The sequence below is a fragment of the Cnephaeus nilssonii genome (genome assembly GCF_951640355.1).
Source record: "Cnephaeus nilssonii genome assembly, chromosome: 15".
Lineage (NCBI taxonomy): Eukaryota > Metazoa > Chordata > Mammalia > Chiroptera > Vespertilionidae > Cnephaeus > Cnephaeus nilssonii.
The window spans coordinates 58,024,350-58,044,293 of NC_137086.1; the positions used below are offsets into that span (position 1 = coordinate 58,024,350).

The 19,944-nt window shown below is 45.1% G+C and overlaps 1 protein-coding gene across 1 annotated transcript in view; it reads left to right on the forward strand.

Annotated features, from left to right (window-relative positions):
• Nucleotides 1-8,104: 8,104 nt before the first annotated feature.
• The window catches only part of ACOXL (acyl-CoA oxidase like), a gene marked incomplete at both ends in the record, with an annotated part of 252,564 nt that continues 240,724 nt past the window's right edge, over nt 8,105-19,944 (forward strand). Inside the window, 2 exon segments of the mRNA XM_079792227.1 lie at nt 8,105-8,131; nt 8,871-8,945. Of these exon segments, the coding sequence (XP_079648353.1) occupies nt 8,105-8,131; nt 8,871-8,945 (102 nt within the window).

The following is a 19,944-nucleotide window of genomic DNA, read 5'->3' on the forward strand; positions in this document are numbered from 1 at the left end:
AGAGATGATCAGATGTATTTTCTTTATGATAATTCATTGGCTGTGCTTTTGTGACTCATGCCTTGTTCTTGGTGTATTATAGATAATAATGTATTTTAAAAATAAGATACTAGTTTATGCTCAGCAGTTGTGTGTGTGTGTGTGTGTGTGTGTGTGTGTGTGTGTGTGTGAGTGACAATACCATATCTACCGGAAACCGATCATTGTCCCACTAAGAGAGATGTGGACAGGGAACCTGGAAGGCTGGTCAACCTTTAAGCTCTGAAAGGTCAGAGCCAACCACTCCCTATCTAATTAAGACAATGGTAACTGAGGCAACTTCCCCACCAAATAATCATGTAAATCCTTACTGATAAGATAATCTGCCTGTTACTGGAATTACCTGCCTAAAGGCAATGGGTGTATCCCAATCCTGAATAAAAAGGATGGCAAGACCAAAGCAAGGAGGTAGTCCTCCCACTAGAGGTGGGCTTCCACCTGGCCCCCAATATTCCCAAATTAATACTTTTCTAGTCTCTTTCATTTGTGTGCGGCCTTCTCCAGAACCCGAACCCTGAACCGGAACCCTGAACCACGCGGGACGTGAAAGGGGTTCCCACACATATCTATTAGTTATATATTGATTTGTGACATGTTACCTTAAAACTTAGCCATCTATAACAGTAACACATATTATCTAACAAGATTTCTCTGGGTCAGGAACTTCATAGCATCTTAGCTGGTAGCTATGGGTCTCTCAGAAGGTTGCATTTAGGGTGTTGGTTGGGGTGAAGTCATACATATATGAAGGCTTGATGGGGGCTGGAAGAGCCATTTTCAAGATGGCACACACACGTGTCTGTTGGTGGTACCCCCGTTCTTCCCCAGGTGGCCCTCTTTGTGAGGCAGCAGAAGTCTCCTGGCAGCTGGCTTCCTCCAGAGATGCCAGTGATCAGGCATCTCTGTACTGTTTTCTAGACAAATACATGCCCTTCTGTGTGTGGAGTACATTCTTTTCTATTGCTAAGTAATATTCCATTCTATGACCAGACAATCGCTTATTTATCTGTTCTCTCAGTGATAGATGCCTGGGCTGTTTCATAATCTCGAAGTTTGGGGAGATTATGAATAAAGCTGATCTGAACATTCTTCTAAAGAATCTATATGAACATGTCATTTTGTTTCTCTTGGGTGAATACCTAGGAGTGTAATTGTTAGGTCAGGATAGGTATATATTAGGTATGTATTTAGCTTTATGAGAAACCACTAGACTTTTCCCAAAGTGATTGTACCATATTATGTTTTTACAACAAAGCATGAGAATTTCCATTGCTCGATGTCCTTGTTGACATTTGATTTTGTCATTAAAAACAATTTGTTTTTAGTCACTTAGGTGGGTGTGTAGTGATACCTTGTAGTGGTTTAACAACATTGAGCACTTTTCTTATGCTTATTGGCCATTTGTTTATCTTCTCTTGTAAATTATCTCTTTGAACCTTTTGGAGGATATTTGTGTGTGTGTGTGTGTGTGTGTGTGTGTGTGTGTGTGGCTCACATGTAGACTTGTGTAACCACCAGCACAATCAGGATACAGAACTGTTCCATCACCACAGAGAAACTTCTGTGTTTCCTCATCAGTTAGAGTCTTCCCACAACCCTAACCCCTGGCAGCCACTGATCTCTCCATGACTGTAATTTGGTCGTTTGGAGAATGTTGTAACATTGGAATCATCCTATCTAATAAAAGAGTAATATGCAAATTGACCATCACTCCAACACACAAGATGGCTGTCCCCATGTGGTCAAAGATGGCTGCCCCCTTGTGGGCACAAGATGGCTGCCACAAGATGGCCAGCAGGGGAGGGCAGTTAGGGGTGACCAGGCCTCCAGGGGAGGGCAGTTGGGAGGGACCAGGCCTGCAAGAGAGGGCAGTTGGGGGCAATCAGGCCTGCAGGGGAGGGCAGTTAGGGGTGACCAGGCCTGCAGGGGAGGGCAGTTAGGGGCAATCAGGCTGGCAGGGGAGCAGTTAGGCATCAATCAGGCTGGCAGGCAGAAGCGGTTAGGGGCAATCAGGAAGGCAGGCAGGTGAACAGTTAGGAGCCAGCAGTCCTGGATTGTGAGAGGGATGTCCGGCTGCCTGTTTAGGCCCGATCCTGGAAATGGGCAGTCAGACATCCCTCGAGGGGCCCCAGATTGGAGAGGGTGCAGGCTGGGCTGAGGGACACACACACCCCTGTGCAAGAATTTCATGCACCGGGCCCGTAGTATATAATAAAAGGCTAATATGCAAATCAACCAAATGGTAGAAGGACTGGTCACTGTGATGCGCACTGACCACCATGGGGCAGACACTCAATGCAGGAGCTACCCCCTGGTAGTCAGTGCGCTCCCACAGGGGGAGTGCCGCTCAGCCAGAAGTCGGGCTCACGGCTGGCCATCACAGCGGCAGTAGCAGGAGTCTCTCCCGCCTCCACAGCAGCGCTAAGGATGTCCAACTGCTGGCTTAAGCCTGCTCTCCGCCTAAGCCAGCAGTCGGACATCCCCCGAGGGCTCCCGGACTGCGAGAGGGTGCAGGCTGGGCTGAGGACCCCCCCTGAGTGCACGAATTTCGTGCACCGGGCCTCTAGTACAATATATAACCTTTTGAGTTGGCTTTTTTTGTTCAGCACAGTGCCTTTGAGACCCAGGTTGTAGCTTACTCTTTCTCATTGCTGAGTAATATTCCATTGTGTGCTTGTACCACAGTTTGTTGACCTGTTCCTCCATTGAGGGACATTTGGATGGTTCTAATTTTTGGCGATTACAAATAAAATTGCAATGAACATTCATGTATACATATTTGTGTAAACAAAGAGTTTCATTTCTCTTGGCTAAATACCCAGGAGTGGGATTGCTGGGTTGATGACAAGTGTATGTTTAACTTTAGAAAGCACTGTCAGACTCTCTCAGAGAAGCTGCACTTCTTAAAAAAAAATTTTTTTTAATCCTTACCCAAGGAAATTTTTCCCATTGATTTTTAGAGAGAGTAGAAGGGAGGAAGAGAGGAGGGAGGAGAGAGAGAGGGAGAGGGAGAGGGAGAGGGAGAGGGAGAGAGAGAGAGAGAAGGGAGGCACATCAATTGATTGCCTCCTGCACCTGCCCCAACCAGGGCTGGGGATCAAACTGCAACACAGGTTATGTGCCCTTGACTGAGAATTGCACCTTTGATTCTTTGGTGTGTGGGCCGATGTTCTAACCACTAAGCAACACTGACCACGGCACTGCACTACTTTTTATTCCCACCAACATCAAATGAGAGATCCCATTGCTCTGCATCCTCCTTAACACTTGGTGTGTTGTCAGTATTTTTTATTTTAGCTACTCTAATAAGTGTTTAAGATTTAATTTTTTTAAATTTTATTTTACTTAGTACCTTGTAATTGGTTCTGATTCTTCAGATAGGACAAGGATGTCAAGGTTTGGGCCATTCTTACCAAGTGCAAATCTTGCTAAATGTTAAAATGTAGCACAGTATTTTGCAGACCAGTTGCAAACAAGATGAGCTTGAGGGGGAACTGACATAAATGTAGCCAACTGCAAAGAGGAAATTAACAGTAATTGATCAAATAGTGCTGTTCAAGCAATGGCTAAGCCTCTGTGTGGGGAGATGGAGCTTTGGATATAGAGCCCCTGGCTCCTTGCTGCAAATAAGTAAAACTACCTGTGATAACCTCCTCTTGTTTTTGAATAGAGCATCCCACGGGGTGAACCCATTGAGTTTGGTAACAATTTCACTTGTGAGACTTCCTGCAGAGGTGTTTTACACTGAAGGCCCATACCAGCGCTTCTCTGAGGGAAGGTGAAATGAGCATCACTTGTTTCAGTGCTTGCCAGTGGCACCTCCTAGCTCAGAGGTTTTCAATCTTATTCTTAGTGATAGAACGTTTTCCCCACTAAATCCCACACAGAACATCAATAGATAAATCAGATGATGCTAGAGCTGCTGGGGGTTGAGTTGGGCCCTCTCTGTAACCCCACAGTTGACCCTGAGGTGTCCCCAGCCTTGAGGCTCAGCTCCTAATCTTGACACCAATGGACCTGCCACGGCTCTTAATTCCCTAGGGCCTCTCTCTATAATCTGAGGCATGGAGATGAATATTTTCCATATCTTCATATTTTATGGACCCAAGAAAACAGAAAAGAGAAATTATATCTATTAAATTACATTACTGTTTAGAATTCATTCGCCATTGTTATACAAATGTTATTTGAGGTGGCCTACTACGGTTGTTAAATGTGGAGGTTGATATTTAAAGACAGAAAATATGTAAACAACTAAGCATGTTGTGTAGGAATTTGGAGAGCTTCCGGTGTCTTCCTAAAACCCCGACTTTTCCATTGCAGAGATCATCACCTTTTTTTCTTGAAAAATGTTAGGAATTAGATATTCTTAATGTTCAAGCTTTCAGGCAGATAGTTTCTAAGACTTTTAAATCCAGCTTTCATTCCGTTAAAAGGAAATTACTTGTGGTCTCAGCTCAATGAAGAACAAGCGCCATCTAGTGGTTATTTTAAGTGTATAATTTAATGTTTAAACTTTTTTTTTTTTTTTTTTGGTGTGTGGTTTATTTTAATATGGTTCGAAAGTCAGAATGCATAAAAAGGTATTGTCCCCTGTCTGCTATATTTCCCCCACATCTATGCCACGTACACAAAAGATAAAACACTGCTATGAGTTTCTGGTGGATTCTTTAAGAGATTTAAAAAAACCGTCCAAATGCAAGCAAATATATAGTCTTTCCCCTCCATTTATAAAAATTATATAGCATGGCTATAAAAGTAATATATTCACTTGTTTATACCTTGCTTTTTTCATTTAAAACACACTTTGGAAATTTCCCCATATTGGCATACTAAGAGATTTTGATTTTTATGTAGTATCCCATTGCATGGTTGTACTGTATTTGTATTGTATTTTACCCACTCTTCTGTTGATTAACTTTTAGGTGTTTGCAATGTTTGCTGTTACAGCTCTATAGTGAATAGCTATTTCTGCTCATGAAACATTAGAATCACCCCAGTAGTGCATTTTGGGGTACGGGTGGGAAGAGGAATGGGAAAAATACACCTTAATTAAAATGTCCTAATGTGTCTCTGTTGAGAAATTTCTTTTTAAAATTTTATATTGTTTAAAGTATTACATATAGTATTACATATGTCTCCTTTTCCCCCCATTGACCTCTCCCCGGCCACCCCCACCCCCGCCCCCAGGACCTGCCCTCACCCCCCTAGTATCTGTGTCCATTAGTTATGCTTATATGCATGCATACAAGTCCTTTGGTTTATCTCTTTACTACCCCTCTCCCCCCGTCTTCCCTCTGAAGTTTGATGGTCTGTTTGATGCTTCTCTGTCTCTGGATCTATTTTTGTTCACTGATTTATGTTGTTCATTATATTCCACAAGTGAGTGAGATCATGTGATATTTGTCTTTCTCTGACTGGCTTATTTTGCTTAGCATAATGCTCTCCATGTCCATCCATGCTGTTGTGAATGGTAGAGAAATTTCTTTAATGTAAGGAACATGGGTATTGATTATTGAGAGCTGTTTATTAGTAACCCAGCTTTCTTGAGGCATGTTCATTTTATAGTTTTAAATAATGTTGCAGTTCCTTTGGTCTCTGTGTGTATTATCTGTGCATTAATGGTCCTCCTCTGCTCTTTATTGTGTCTGATTTTCCTACATAGATTGACATAAAATCATTACTATTATTCTATTCTAATGAGATGTTTGGTATCACTATGAGCAGTAAACTTAGTTTATGTGAGAATAAATTTGGGATTTAAAAATAGATGAATAGTAATCATTTCATTGAAAAGTTACTGGAGTGGAAATGTGAAGAAAATAGATAGTATGTTTTAGAATCTTGTCTGAATAACACACTTCCTGCCATTCCCCTAGGCTTTACTGTCTGGTCTGTATAATTTTAGGTTTCTCTTGATCCACATTTTTCTTTTTTGATTACAGAACTTATAATTAATAAATACTACAGGTAATTACACAAAGAAGATCCATCGCTTATATTACTCTAATTTATGCATACTCTTCACATGTATGAGGACATCAAGGAGAAGTCTCTAGAAGTGCAATCACCAAGTCAAAAGACAGGTTCATGTGTAATGTTGGTATATATTGTCTGGTTGCTGCACAGATAGATTGTACCAATCATATCATACCTCCCTCCTTCCCGGCTAGTGCATGACAGCCACCTTGCCAATGCAGTGTGTTATCTGACTGTCTGGGTTTTGCTCATGTAATAGGTAAACATTGCCCTTTCAGTGCAGTTTGAATCTGTGCCTCTCTTATTGCATGTGACAGCAGATATATAAGAATATATATTTAAGTGTCATTTGTATTTCTTATTCTGTGGACCAGTCAGTTCAAATCATTGGCCCACCTGTTTGTCTGTTTTTGATATATTATAGGAACTGTTTAATTAGAGAGAGTAGCCCCTTTGCAATGACACCAGTAACAAATATTTTATCCCAGTTTGTCATTTGTTTCTTGACTACTCTTATTGTGTCTTTGTCATTCAGAAGTTTTTGTTATGTAGTCACATTTATTGATGCTTTCCTTTTTAAAAAAAAATCCATGTTTTCTTTATGGCTTGTATATAGTATACTAGAAAGGATTAATTTTTTTTGCATTAAGATTATGAAAGAATTCTTCATGTTTGATTTTAATTCTTTGTGGTTTTGTTTTTCTCCATGGAAATCATTGATCTGTTTCAAATTTATTCTGGTATATAATGTGAGGTAGGAATCCAATTCTCCACGCCCCCCTGCCCCGAGTTGGCTAGGCAACTGGAATGTCCCCAGTGCTTTGTTTTTCCCAGTGACTTGCTATTCCAGCTTTGACTTACATATACTGAGTTTCCATGTGTATTTACTTGTTACATTCTATTTCATTCCATTGGCCTATCTGCCTGTTTGCACCTGTTGAATTAATGAGGCCTTTTTACAACCTGATTATTTGAGATCATAGCTCCTCAGTTTTAGAATTTTTCTAGCTGCAAAGAAGAAATATATGTGTAATAGACCAAATAGTGTAATATAAGCAGTGGCTAAGTCTCCCTTCTTCGGGGAGATAGAACTTTGGATATGAATTCCCTGTCTCTTTTACTTGCTGCAAATAAATAAAACTACCCGGGACAGCCACATCTCGTTTTTGAATAGAGCACCCCAAGCAGTAAACCCCTTGAATTCAGTAACAAAATTGTAGGGACCCAAATAAGTGTAAGTTCAGCTACCATTGCATGGGGCTTACTCTTTGGTTCTGGGACTGTCGCAATGGGTCTAGCAGTTCCTGCCCTAGAGAAGGAGGAGGGGGATAATTAGAGTATGAATGGCAGCTGATATTCCTGGGCACTTACCACGCATGTGCAAGCACAGGCTTAATAAGCACTGAAATGAGGATCCTCTGAGTTATGTACAGTTACTGTTCTCATCTTACGAGTGGGAGCACAGAGGGACCCGAGGCCAGGTCACTTGATGCTGGTCACACGGGCACAGAGCCAGGACGTCGAGTTTTCTTCCAGGCTCAGGCCGTGCTTTGCATTGAGACATGTTAAGTGGCAGAGTAGGACCTCCCCTCCTGTGTCAGTTTAAGTTCATTGAGAAGCAGACACCAGGATGAGACTGGAAGTGCAAGTGATTATGGGGGAAACATCTTTGAAGGGTGCTGGCTCCGGGGAAGAAGATAAATACCAAGTAGGGCTCTTGGGTAGCTAACTGGGCTCACATTTCAAAAACAGAGCCTAGCAGCCACTTCTACGCGGGTGAGAGGCCCCTGTTCCTGACTAGTCCATCCTCGTGCAAATATGGATTCCAGATGCACAGCCTTTGGTCCTACACTGAGGTTCCTCCCGCTAAGGGCTGCCCCTCCCCCAGCTGAAACCCTGGAGATGTTCTGCAGGACCAGAGCGGAGCCCAGCAGGAGGAGCAGGTCTGTGTAGCCGGAGAGGCCGCCTCACACCACGACCCAGCTGAGGGGAGCCTCCTCCTTCACTGCACCCCGAGCTGGGGAGCCCTGTTGATGTCGAATTGGCACCAATGACCTGACAAGGGTAATGAAGGGAGCTGGAGGAGATGGGAGGACCTCCAGAATGTGTGCAGGTAGGGCTGACCCCTGGGAGGAGGGAGAGAAGAAAGGTTGTGAGGAAGCTGCAGTGTTCATGGGGGCATCGCTGGGCAAAGGTTTCCTGAAGCAAGAAAGACCTGGCTTTAGGACCTTGCCTTCTCAGCCACCTGCCGGGAGACTCAGGCAGACGATACAGGGAACTGCAAGGGGGCCAGTTGGAGGTTGCTGATAAACTCTGCTCCCTAGGCCTAAACGACACTCCTCGTGGCCACCAAAGTACAGCTCCCGTCTCCCCCGTGTCCCCAATGCTGCTCTTGGGTCACCACAGACACACGAAAATGTCTTTTCTACCTGGAGTCTTGTCAGGAAACCCTTCTTTCCTTCCATTTTGACCACCCGGATGGACCACATGGTCTGTTACACACACAGGGGACTTGCTCTGAGGCACAGTAGCACAGGAAGACACTAGGGGATGTCTGTTTGCCCAGAGCCACCAGCAATCCAATCAGTTCGGCGTCAGTTTTTTTAAAAAAATATTTTTATTGATTTGTAGAGAGAGAGAAAGGGAGAGAGAGAGAAACATTGATGTGAGAGAGGAACATCCATCGGCTGCCTCCTGCACCCCGGGTATGTGCCCTGACAGGGAATCGAACTGGCAACCTTTCGGTGCCCAGCACGACACCCAGCTCACTGAGCCACACTGGCCAGGACCAGTTCAGCGTCTTGACACACATTGTGAATCTCGCCTTCACAGGTACAACCTGAGTGGAGGAGACGAGTGCTTTGACATTTGAGAGAGTGAAGTTCACCCTGGGTCTGCCTCTGTTAAGATGCACCTTTCAGGAACAGGTACGTGTCTTTGTTATTTTGCTGTTGTGTGTCCTGGGGAACTGCCAGTGTCGCCTGTATGGGGTGTGCTTTCCTCAGCCCCCCGTTCTGCCCTGCTCTCCCTCCGCCCTGGGCCACTCACTCACTCCTCTCAGTCTAAGGAACCGGGAGATCAGCAGAAGTAAGGAAGTATTTGTTCACAAAACCAATATAATTTTAGGCATAAAACTCAAATACCTCAGCAATGTAAATAACTGCTTTTAGAGGCTTTTAAGGCATTTTAGACTTGTCTGAAGTGTATGGGCCTTGTTTGGCTAACCATTGCCATTCTAAATTCAGTTAGGTTATTTTAATTTAGCCTCATTACAAAGTGTGTGATTTGAGAGTTCCTCTGTGATGCATTAGGAGCTATACATTTTAGCCAGGTTTAAATCTATTTCCGTTTATTCAGCTTTATGGTGTCCTTGAACCTAACACTTTACATGGGAAAAACAAACAAACAAGCTTCCTTCTTTTTTTAAAAAATATTTTTTATTGATTTTTTACAGAGAGGAAAGGAGAGGGACAGAGAGCTAGAAACATCAATGAGAGAAACATCGACCAGCTGCCTCTTGCATACCCCCTACCAGGGATGTGCCCACAACCAACCTACATGCCCTTGACCGGAATCGAACCTGGGACCTTTCAGTCCACAGACTGACACTCTATCCACTGAGCCAAACCGGTTTCAGCACAAACAAACAAGCTTCCTGGTGACCCACTTGGGGAGGGGTCTGACCTGGGGAGAGACTTCAGTGAGCAGGTGGCTGGGAAGCGGACCAGCCTGCAGTGAGCCTGCGGGGTCTGTGGGGGTCGAATCTGAGGATTTGGGGATGGGGGTCTTCCATTTCAGGGGACGGCTGTGGGCTTGCTTCTCTGTGGACTGAGGGTCCGCACTGAAGTGGGGTCTGAGGTCCTTGTTTAGAACAGATCGCCACCCTGTCGCCCCCTTTGGTTGGCGGTCCTGAGGATGCAAGGACAGAACGCGGCATCTCAGAGCTTTGGCACCTCCTGTTAAGGCGCTGTGGCCACCTCCAAGGTGACGATTGTCACCTGTACATGCCGAGCGTGTGGAAGGAAAGCACCCGCATGATAGAGGGAAGCGTGCTCACAAAGCCTGTAAATCATTTCGTACCAAGTTAGTAAGTCGCCTGTCAATGGAACACAACGTTTAGAATACAACCAACAAAGGAAAGAAAAAAGAGAAAACCCAAACCGTTTTGCTTCCAGCCACTTTCTCTACCAGAGTCTGGCTTCCGAACGCATCAGCATGGGGCGGGCTGCAAGGCGAAACCCCAACATGCAGCCTGGCTGCTGTCCCTTAATCAGCCCAACACGCCTGTGGCTTTTCTCAGTGTCAGTACCTGGGACCCGGATGTGAGGGTTAATCCTTTAAAGGTGTTGACTAATTGCTGTTCGACCCAGAGTCTGAAGGATTAGCCAGTGCAAACTCGCTCCTGATGAGGCGTGTGGACTCCTGGATCCAATTATCTTCCTGTTTTCACGGCGCCCTTCGTGGCCTCAGCAGCCTGGACAGCCCTGGCCCGGGTGACCAGCTCTAATTCCTCCAGGAGGCCCTGGGCGAGCCCTCCGGTATTCATGTCTGTTAGTTATTTCAGCCTGTTTGGTGCTTCTCTCTGTGGGAATTTGCAAAAGCCAGTGAACCCGAAGGAAATTGAACGAGTCGGTCATTGGTGCTGCGGGCTCATCTCATCGGGAGGAGGTCACGAGACTCAGCAGCACATCTGTGCTTGAAGGTTCTCGAGTTCCACCCTGTAAACAGCTGGAGGAGCAGTCGGTGCCCAGTAATTCTAGAAGAAGTGTTACATGATTCATCCTGCCTCTTAATAAAAATAGTGAGTCATGGCTGTGCTGACTGCTCAGAGAGCGTTCCAGGTCCTTCCCCGGCCCTTCTCTTGTGTTTCTGTTCACATTCGTGGCTGATCCGATTGAGCTCCGAGGCAGAACGTGGTGTGTCATGTGTAATGATGATGTTCTCAGGACAAATGAGGAGCGAGCCCACTCGTTCCAATTCTCTACGGACAGTCCCCAGGCCAAGAATAAGCCATTAAAATATTTCCACTGTGTTTTCCCCTTTTCCATCTGCAATAGATTTGAGATGTTCCAATAATTTTAAAAGGAAAAAGCAGTGTCTGCGTTTGACTACAGAGTGTGCATGCACACACGCAGGCCCATTGTGAGCACCATCGTTGCAACTCCTCGACTTCCTGTACCTGTCTCCATTGATATCACTTTTGTGCCTCTCAGCTACCTGTCCCTTCTCTGCCTGAGCATTCTAGCAGTGGATCCCGTGTGTGTGTGTGTGTGTGTGTGTGTGTGTGTGTGTGTGTGTGTTTGTGTGTGTGTGTGTGTGTGTGTGTGTTGCTGACTCCCTAAATTTCCAGATGACACAGGACCCAGGGGTGACATTTATCTTGTGGCAGTGCTGGGACTGGATCCCCTTGGGTGACTTGTTCTGTGTGTGCAGCCACTTCCTCAGAGACACTGGTCCCTGGAAGCTGCATCCAAGCCATCATAACAAAACAAAACAAACAAAACAAAACAAAAATAACAGTTCAGATCTACTGAATACATACTCTATGCCACAATGCTAAGAACTTTCAATGAATGAACTCATGCAATAGTCACAATATCCCTAATTTTTACAGATTAGTAAACTGCAGTGGAGTAATTGGCCTGAAGTTATACAATTAGTGAGTTGCAATATAATCCATGGAGCATGGGTTCAAACCCAGGTGGTCTGCTTCCTGAGCATCTTACATCTGGCGGTTCTTGGCCCTGGCTGCCCGTTAGCATCATCTGGGAGTTTTCCAAACTCTTGCTATGCAGGCTTTTACTCAGGCCAGTCCACTCAGCACGGAACTATCCCAGGGGGGTGATGAGGGGTGCTGGCTGGCTGGAGTGCTGCTGCACAGTCCAGCACTTTCCTGGGACCCTGAAATATCTCCCCCAAATCATCCCCATTCAGCATTCGGTCCCTGCCAGTCGTAGTTCAGGCCTGACTCCTAGGAGCGCTCCATCCCAATGCTCCTTGTCCCAGGAGAGAGCCCGTTGGCTGGGGCTGTTCTTGGAAGGTGGAATGAGGAGTGGGGAGATATGTGGATAATGAAGCATCCACTCAGCGACTCCCCCAGCCATCTTTCTCCCATCCTGAGCTCTGCTTGATCTCCTCCCCATGGTCCACATGAGCGGCGGGCAGGGTAGCGTCATCATTGTCTAAACCAGTGGTTCTCAAAGTATGATCTCAGGACCCTTGGGGCCCCCAAGACACTTTCAGGTTCTACCTTAAAAGTAGACATTCAGCTACCTGTGTGCATGATACCAGGTTTTCATCATAAATGTCAACCGGAACAGCATATTGCAGCACACTGAGTATAGAGAAAGGTAAGAGAGTCCAGCTGTCTTTTACTAAGCCAGATGCTAAAATACGTTTTGCAAATATGTAAACAGTGCCACAGTTTTCACTGATTTTTTAGGGGGTTGGAAATTATGGTTATTTTATGTAAGAATCATGTCATTTACATTAACATGGGTTTATTTTTTAAATGAATAAATATTTAAGTTTTTTCCATTTTAATCACTGGATGGTAAGTTGATAGCTATAACCCACATAAACACATACTTTTTGGAATCCTTGATAATTTTTTGTTGTTGTTGTTGTGAATCCTCACCAGAGGCTATTTTTTCCCCCTGTTGCTTTTCAGAGAGAGTGGAAGGGAGGAAGGAAAGTGAGGAGAGAGGAGGAGAGAGGGAGAGGGAGGGATGGGGGGGGGGGGAGAGAGAGAGAGAGAGAGAGAGAGAGAGAGAGAGAGAGAGAGAGATCAACTGGTTGCCACCCACACATGCCCCAGCTGGTGCGGGGGGTGGGGGGGATTGAACCCACAACCCATATATGTGCCCTTAACTGGGAATCACACCCCCACGACCCTTCAGTGTGTGGGTTGATGCTCTAACTACTGGGCACACCAGCCAGGGTGGAATCCTTGACAATTTTGATCAGTGTAAAGAGGTCCAGAAGACCATAAACTTTGAGAACTGCTGACTTAAGTTACCCATTGTTTTCTCAGGAAGCCCAATCTCAGCTCAGCATGTAGGGGAATTGGCAGATGTGTGGCTTTAGTGTATATTTATTATACTACAATTACCTATCATTTCTATCAGCATTTTAGGTAGTCTCCATTTGGGATGGTTTTTGGTTTTGTATTTAGAGAAGTACTGGGTGGGCAATCAGATCTAAAATGGGAGGAGATTCTAAGGTTAGAATCTGAGAGGGCACCTGGCAGTGACGGAGTGCCAGCTGAGTTCCTCATTGACCCGGGAAGGAGCAGCCTTTCCCAGGAGCCGTGACTCTGAAGCCTGGGACTGGGGGGCGGGGGCTAGAAAGAAGCAGGGAGGATACCAAGAGGCTGAGGATGTCTATGCTCTCTGGACCTTGCCACTGGCCTTTCACACCAGCCCATACTCCCAGTCCTGCCCTGCTGCCCACAAACCCCAGCTGACTGGTCCTGCAGACCCTGAGGGGCACCCTCCCCCACCCCAGCGCTGGCTCCTGACCTACTCTGAGCTCTTGGCTCTGCCCTTGGCCCTCTGGCTTCTGTTTGTACTGGACCCAGGCCTATCCTAGTGAGCCATGGGGCTGCCCCTGGCTCTATCTTGTGTGCTGTCTCTGGCGAGAGTCCCTGATCCAGCTTGAGCTTCATGGACTTGGACGCAGGCCACTTGGCCGGTACCCTGGCCAGGCCAGCCTGACCCCAAGGGAGGCCGTGGAGGATATGAGCAAAGATAATAGGACAGAGCAGCCTGTTTACAGAAGTTCTTCTGTATAGATTGGCACCTCAACCTACTTGTCACCTGTGATGGCCACAGGGATTACTTGAAAGGAAGTGCCAGGGAGTGAGTTGGGACCCACCCATGGACTCCCCTGCAGCTGGAATTCTGCGCTCTAAACCATCCTACATAATGAAATAGTCTCATTTTAAGTCACAATTATTCTTGCAATGAAATAGTAAGTTAATAATTTGCTAACCATTGCTAATTTCCTCCTATGTGCCAGGTGAAGTGATTCATTCCTTTTACAATTATTTATTGAACACCTACTATGAGCCAAGTGTTGTTCAAGAAGCAGTGAGCAAAGCAGGCAAAAATACCTGTCTTTATGGAGCTGGCATTTTAGTCTAGGAGGAGGCAGACTAAACTCACAGCCAAGAAATGTATAGTGTGTCACATGGTTGTAAATGCTGTGGGTGAAAATCAAGCATGGGGAATTGGAAATGAAGTAAAACGATCTCTGTCCACAGGTGACAAGATCTTATATGTAGAAAACCCTAAAGATTGCACACAAACACACAAAATGTTAGAACTAATAAATTCAACAAAATGGCGGTGTACAAAATCAACCACTGTTTTTCATTAAAAGGAAAGTAAAGTCATGCACTTTCCATGAGCGGAAGAGGAAGTGCACATGTCAACGTGGCAATGTCACTAGTATATAGGTTCATCATTACATGCCATTGATATTGATAAGTTAGTGATTGCAGGAATAGTCAGAAAACTTTCCATAGCAGCAAGGAATTTGGTAGGAAGAGGCATGGAATTTAAGGCAAGAACTGGAAAATCCTAAACTGTCAGAATGCTACAATATTGTTATTGTGAAAGGAGAAATATATTTGTAGACAGAGCCATGGGGCTGCCACCTTGCATCATTCCTGCATGGGGCTTTCCTGGAGTCGCCAGGGCCCCGGGAGAGCAGAAGCCAATGGAGAAGCACGGCCTATATGACAGCCCTCCCAGCACTCTGCCCAGGCTCCCGACTTCGAGGCCCCAGCAGAGAGTGAGCAGAGACTACGAAGGGCCCCACGTGGGGGCCACAGGGAGAAGGTTGGATTTTCTTGCTTTTGGAGTCATTGGAGGGTTTTTACAGTGGAGGGTGGAGGTGGGGGAGGGGAAGGAGGGAAGTAGAGCACAATGCTTATTTTTAAAATATTGTAGTGCCTTCATCAAAATTTACAAGTCAATTCAAAAAGCCTATGGAAACAAATAAAAAAACACCCTAGAATCATTAAAGCAATTATGAAAAAGGACACACTGGGAAGATTCTCATCCCTTGATTTCAAGACTTATTATAAGACACTCAGATTATGTGGTATTGGCACAGGACAGACAAATAGATGAATGGAACAGCTGGAGAGTCCTGAAATGAACCCGCAGGCACACGATCAGTGGATTTTTTGACAATGTTGTCAAGGCAATTCCATGGGAAAAGTCTTTTCAATAAATGGTGTGTGAGCAACTAGATAAACAAAGGAAGAGTTGACCTTGATCCCTACCTCACACTACACACAGAAATAAGTTGAGACACCCTTACATATATTCTAGAATTACATCCTTACAAACATTCTAGAATTACAAACTTTGTAGTAAGACAAAGGAGACCGTCTATTTGACTTTAGGATAGGCAGAGGTATTTCAAGAGGATCCCCAAAGAGCTAAACATGTAAACAAAAGAACTGATAACTTGGACTTTATCAACATAGAAGACTGTTGTTTATCAAAAGACATCGATTGTTAAGTGAAAAAAAAAAGGCATTCCCAAAGTAGGAAAAAATATCTGCAATGTGGATTATGCCACAAAAATGTATGCCCATTTACAAGGGATTTGTACCCAGAATATATAAAGAATTCCTAGAGCTCAATGATAAAAAGACAACACCATTTTAAAATGGTGAACAGACACTCTATAAAACTATAGAAATGACAACAAGCATATAAAAATGTGGTCAACATCTTTAGTCTTCTCAGAAATGAATATACTACCTAATAAAAGAGTAATATGCAAATTAACCATCACTCCGCTACACCCACCAACCACACCCACCAGCCACGCCCACCAGCCAGCCAATCAGAGCGAGTATGCAAATAAACCCAACCAAGATGGCTACAGCCACAGAGAGCAGGAGGGAGGCTTGGGTTTCCCAGGCAATGAAGGAAGCCAAGCTTTCCGCCTGCCCTTGCCAGCCTAAGCCTCCACTCAAGGCTACAAAGTTTCAATTATAGAAGGTAAACAAATCCAAACAGAAATGGCGGCAGCCATGGAGCTGGAAAGAGCGGGAGGCTAGGGTTGCCCTGGCAATTGAGGAAGCAAAGCTTTCCGCACACCCTGGCTTGCCCAGGTCTCCACTCCAGGCTACCAAGTTTCAATTATAGAAGGTAAATAAATTCCAACAGAAATGGCTGCCAACCACGGAGCGAGCAGTAGGCTTGGCTCCGCTCCAGGCTACAAAGTTTCAATTGTAGAAGGTAAATAAATTCCAGATACCAGGGCCTCTGCTTGGGTCGCCAGGGGGCGTGGCTGGCCTGCAAACCACCACAGGCCCCTCGCTCAGGCCGCCCAATGCCCCAAGGGAACCCCCACCCTGATCCAGGACACCCTTCAGGGCAAACCAGCTGGCCCCACCCGTGCACCAGGCCTCTATGCTATCTAATAAAAGAGTAATATGCAGATAGACCATCACTCCAACACACAATATGGCTGCCCCTATGTGGTCAAAGATCCTGCCCTTATGTGGACACAAGATGGCCACCTCAAGATGGCCATCAGAGGAGGGCAGTTGGGAGGCACCAGGCCTGCAAGGGAGGGCAGTTGGAGGCAATCAACCCTGCAGGGGAGGGCAGTTAGGAGTGACCAGGCTGGCAGAGGAGGGAAGTTGGGGGCAAACAGGCTGGCAGGGGAGCAGTTAGATATCAATCAGGCTGGCATGGGAGTGGTTAGGGGGTGATCAGGCTGGCAGGCAGAAGCAGTTAGGGGCAATCAGGAAGGCAGGCAGGCGAGCAGTAGGGAGCCAGCAGACCTGGATTGTGAGAGGGATGTCTGACGGCCTGTTTAGACCCGATCCTGGTGGGACTGGGCCTAAAAAGGCAGTCAGACATCCCTAGAGGGGTCCCAGAATGGAGAGGGTGCAGGTTGGGCTGAGGGACACCCCCTCCCGCCCCTGTGCACGAATTTTGTGCACTGGGCCTCTAGTCCTATATAATAAAAGTGTAGTATGCAAATTGTCCCCATCAACCAGAGTTCTTCCAGGAGTTGGACCAGGGGGCAGAAGGGCAGGGGGAAGGGAGGGAGTACCTGGCCGGCAGCTGGCAACTGCTAGGAAATCTTCCAATACATGAATTTTATGCACTGGGCCTCTAGTTTAAACCATAATGAGTCCTGGTCAGTGTGGCTCAGTCGGTTGAGTGTTGTCCTGTGCACCTAAAGGTCATGTGTTCGGGTTTTTTTTTATTGTTTAAATTATTACACATAGTAATACATATATCTCCTTCCCCCCCACCCCCATTGACTTTCCCCCAGCCTCCCCTACCCCCTGTCGCATGCCCTCATCCCACCCCCACTGTGTCTTGTGTTCTATTACCAGTCAGGGCACATACCCAGTTTCAGGATTGATTGCCAGTTGAGGTGCCTATAGGAGGTTACTTGTCAATGTTTCTCTCTCACATTGATATTTTCTCTCTCCCTCTTTCTTCTTCTCTCTCTCTCAAATCAATAAAAATAACCATACTTAAATCATAATGAGATGACATCTCACTCCCTTCAAAATAGCTGAAAATGGGAAAGACTGACAATCCTGGTGAGGACTGAGAAGCTAGAACTCTCATGGGTTGTTGATTGGAGAGGAAATGGTACAATCATTTTGAAAAACTATTGGGCAGAAACTTGCCCTTTAACCCAGCAATTGCATTCCTGGGGGAAATATGTCCACAAAAAGATTGGTCTATGAATGTTTATATCAGCTTTATTCATAATAAGTTCAAACTGAAAACACCCAAATATTCATCAGGAAGAGATTGGACAAACTGTGGGATATTCATAGGTGGCAAACAGCTCAGTCCTAAAAGGAAGGAACTGCCAATAAGCAGGATGAATTCTTTGGATGAAAGAACACAGACAGAAAAGAGCACATCCTTACTGGTCCCTGTAAGTCAGGAACCGGCAAAGCTAATGATGGTGATAAGAGAGAGCAGTGGTTCCCTGTGGCGGTGGGATGCTCTGAAAAGGGGCCTGGGGACACTTTCTGGAGGTGATGGGGACATTCTGTGATTTTTTTTTTATTGTTGCAAGGGTAGATAATTGACCAGAACTCGTGCACTTAAGCTCTGGGCATTGCACTCTATGTCAATATTATCTTAATTATATTATTAATAATATTAGTACCACCATAGTGTCTGATGTTTGAGCCAAATGAAGCAGGAAGGCCAGTGGGGAGGCTGTTACCAGAGTCCAGGCAGCTGATGGTGGGAGATGCAGGAAGGGCCCAGCTGGGGCTCTGCTCTGGAGGGAGGTTCAGAACTTGTTAGCCCAGAGGCAAAGGTCTCTTTCGACCAGGATCAGTGAGTCCATAAGCCCATTTATTTATTTTATTTGAACATTTTACTCTGACCCCTTCTCTTTCTAAAATAATTTGAGGCTAACTATAGCAAAGGGCTTGTATTTAATAAAACTGAGAAGACATAACTAGAATAAAAAATTGAAACCAGAAGGCAAAAGAAGCAAATATGTCTGTTTGGGGACTGATATGAGAAAGCAAAGATCAGGCATCTGCCCAGTCTCCTTGGCTGGCACCTACCAGGGGCTGCTGGTGGATTGCCAGGGGGCAGCGAGGGTCTTTTAACGTCAGAGGAAAGACAGCTCAGATGATAGACCCCGAGTGCTGGACCAAGTTGACTTTAGTGGAAGAAGACTATATCTGCCTTTTAGCTAGAGACTCTCTGGGACTCATAAAACTAAAAATATACATTTTTGTAGAATTTGATTTGTGACAGACTGTTATGCCTTAAAGTTCTAGTACATCAAGTGCTCTACAAAGAGATGGCGGCTGCTTTAGGGAAAAGTACCTGCTTTTTGTTTGAGACTGAATTTAATAAGCAGAAATGTAATTAGTGTGGGGTGTAATTTAGGATAAACTCCGAGCCTAAGTATATTCCCCATGCATTTATGGAACCATTATCATTTAAAATTACTACAAACTGCCCTAACTGGTTTGGCTCAATGGATAGAGCGTCGGCCTACGGACTGAAGGGTCCCAGGTTCGATTCCGGTCAAGGGCATGTACCTTGGTTGCAGGCACATCCCCAGTGGGGAGTGTGCAGGAGGCAGCTGATCGATGTTTTTCTCTCATCAATGTTTCTGACTCTCTAGTCCTTTCCCTTCCTCTCTTTAAAAAACCAATAAAATATATTACAAAAATAAAGTTACTACAAATTAACATTCTGATATGGGCATTGAGCCTGGTTTGAATATATCAAGTCTAAATGAAGGCAGCTATTGACACAGAAATACTGTGAAAGTGTATGCTGAAATACACATCGTTTATTGATTGATCATTATCCGCACAGACAATTCATTATGTGGCCAATTGAATGAGAGTCCCCTTGTCCATATTACACATTCCTTAATTAACAACAATGAACAAATCAGAAATGATTAAAGAGGAGAATTTATGTATGGGGAAGATGTTAAAAATAAATGCCAGCAGGGCAGTCAATCAAATTAAGCCTAGTCTTAGTTCTGGAACTTCTGCTTGACTCTGGAAGGGGACCAAACCGAAGGAGTGCTTAAGTCAACATCAGAGATCAGTGGCAAACTCCTGTTGGCATTGCCCGTCGGCTCTAATAGCAAAGTTCGCCTTCTCGTGCAGAGACTGGGGAAGGAAAGTAAGCGTCAGAAACAATTTATATGCCCCAAGAAGGCTCAATTCGGGGTTGAAGCTTTAGCAAATATGATTGCAATTTATTTCAAACTGGTGGGTAACGTGACCCAGATGTATACCACTAATGACAAGGTCATACTCCTCCATCAACAGTATAAATGGAGAGAATGAAATGTGAAGAAAACTATGACAGGTTGGAGGTTTTACGGGACTTGCTTACTCATGGTGGTTTAGGTTGGCAATAGCTGAGTTGTGCT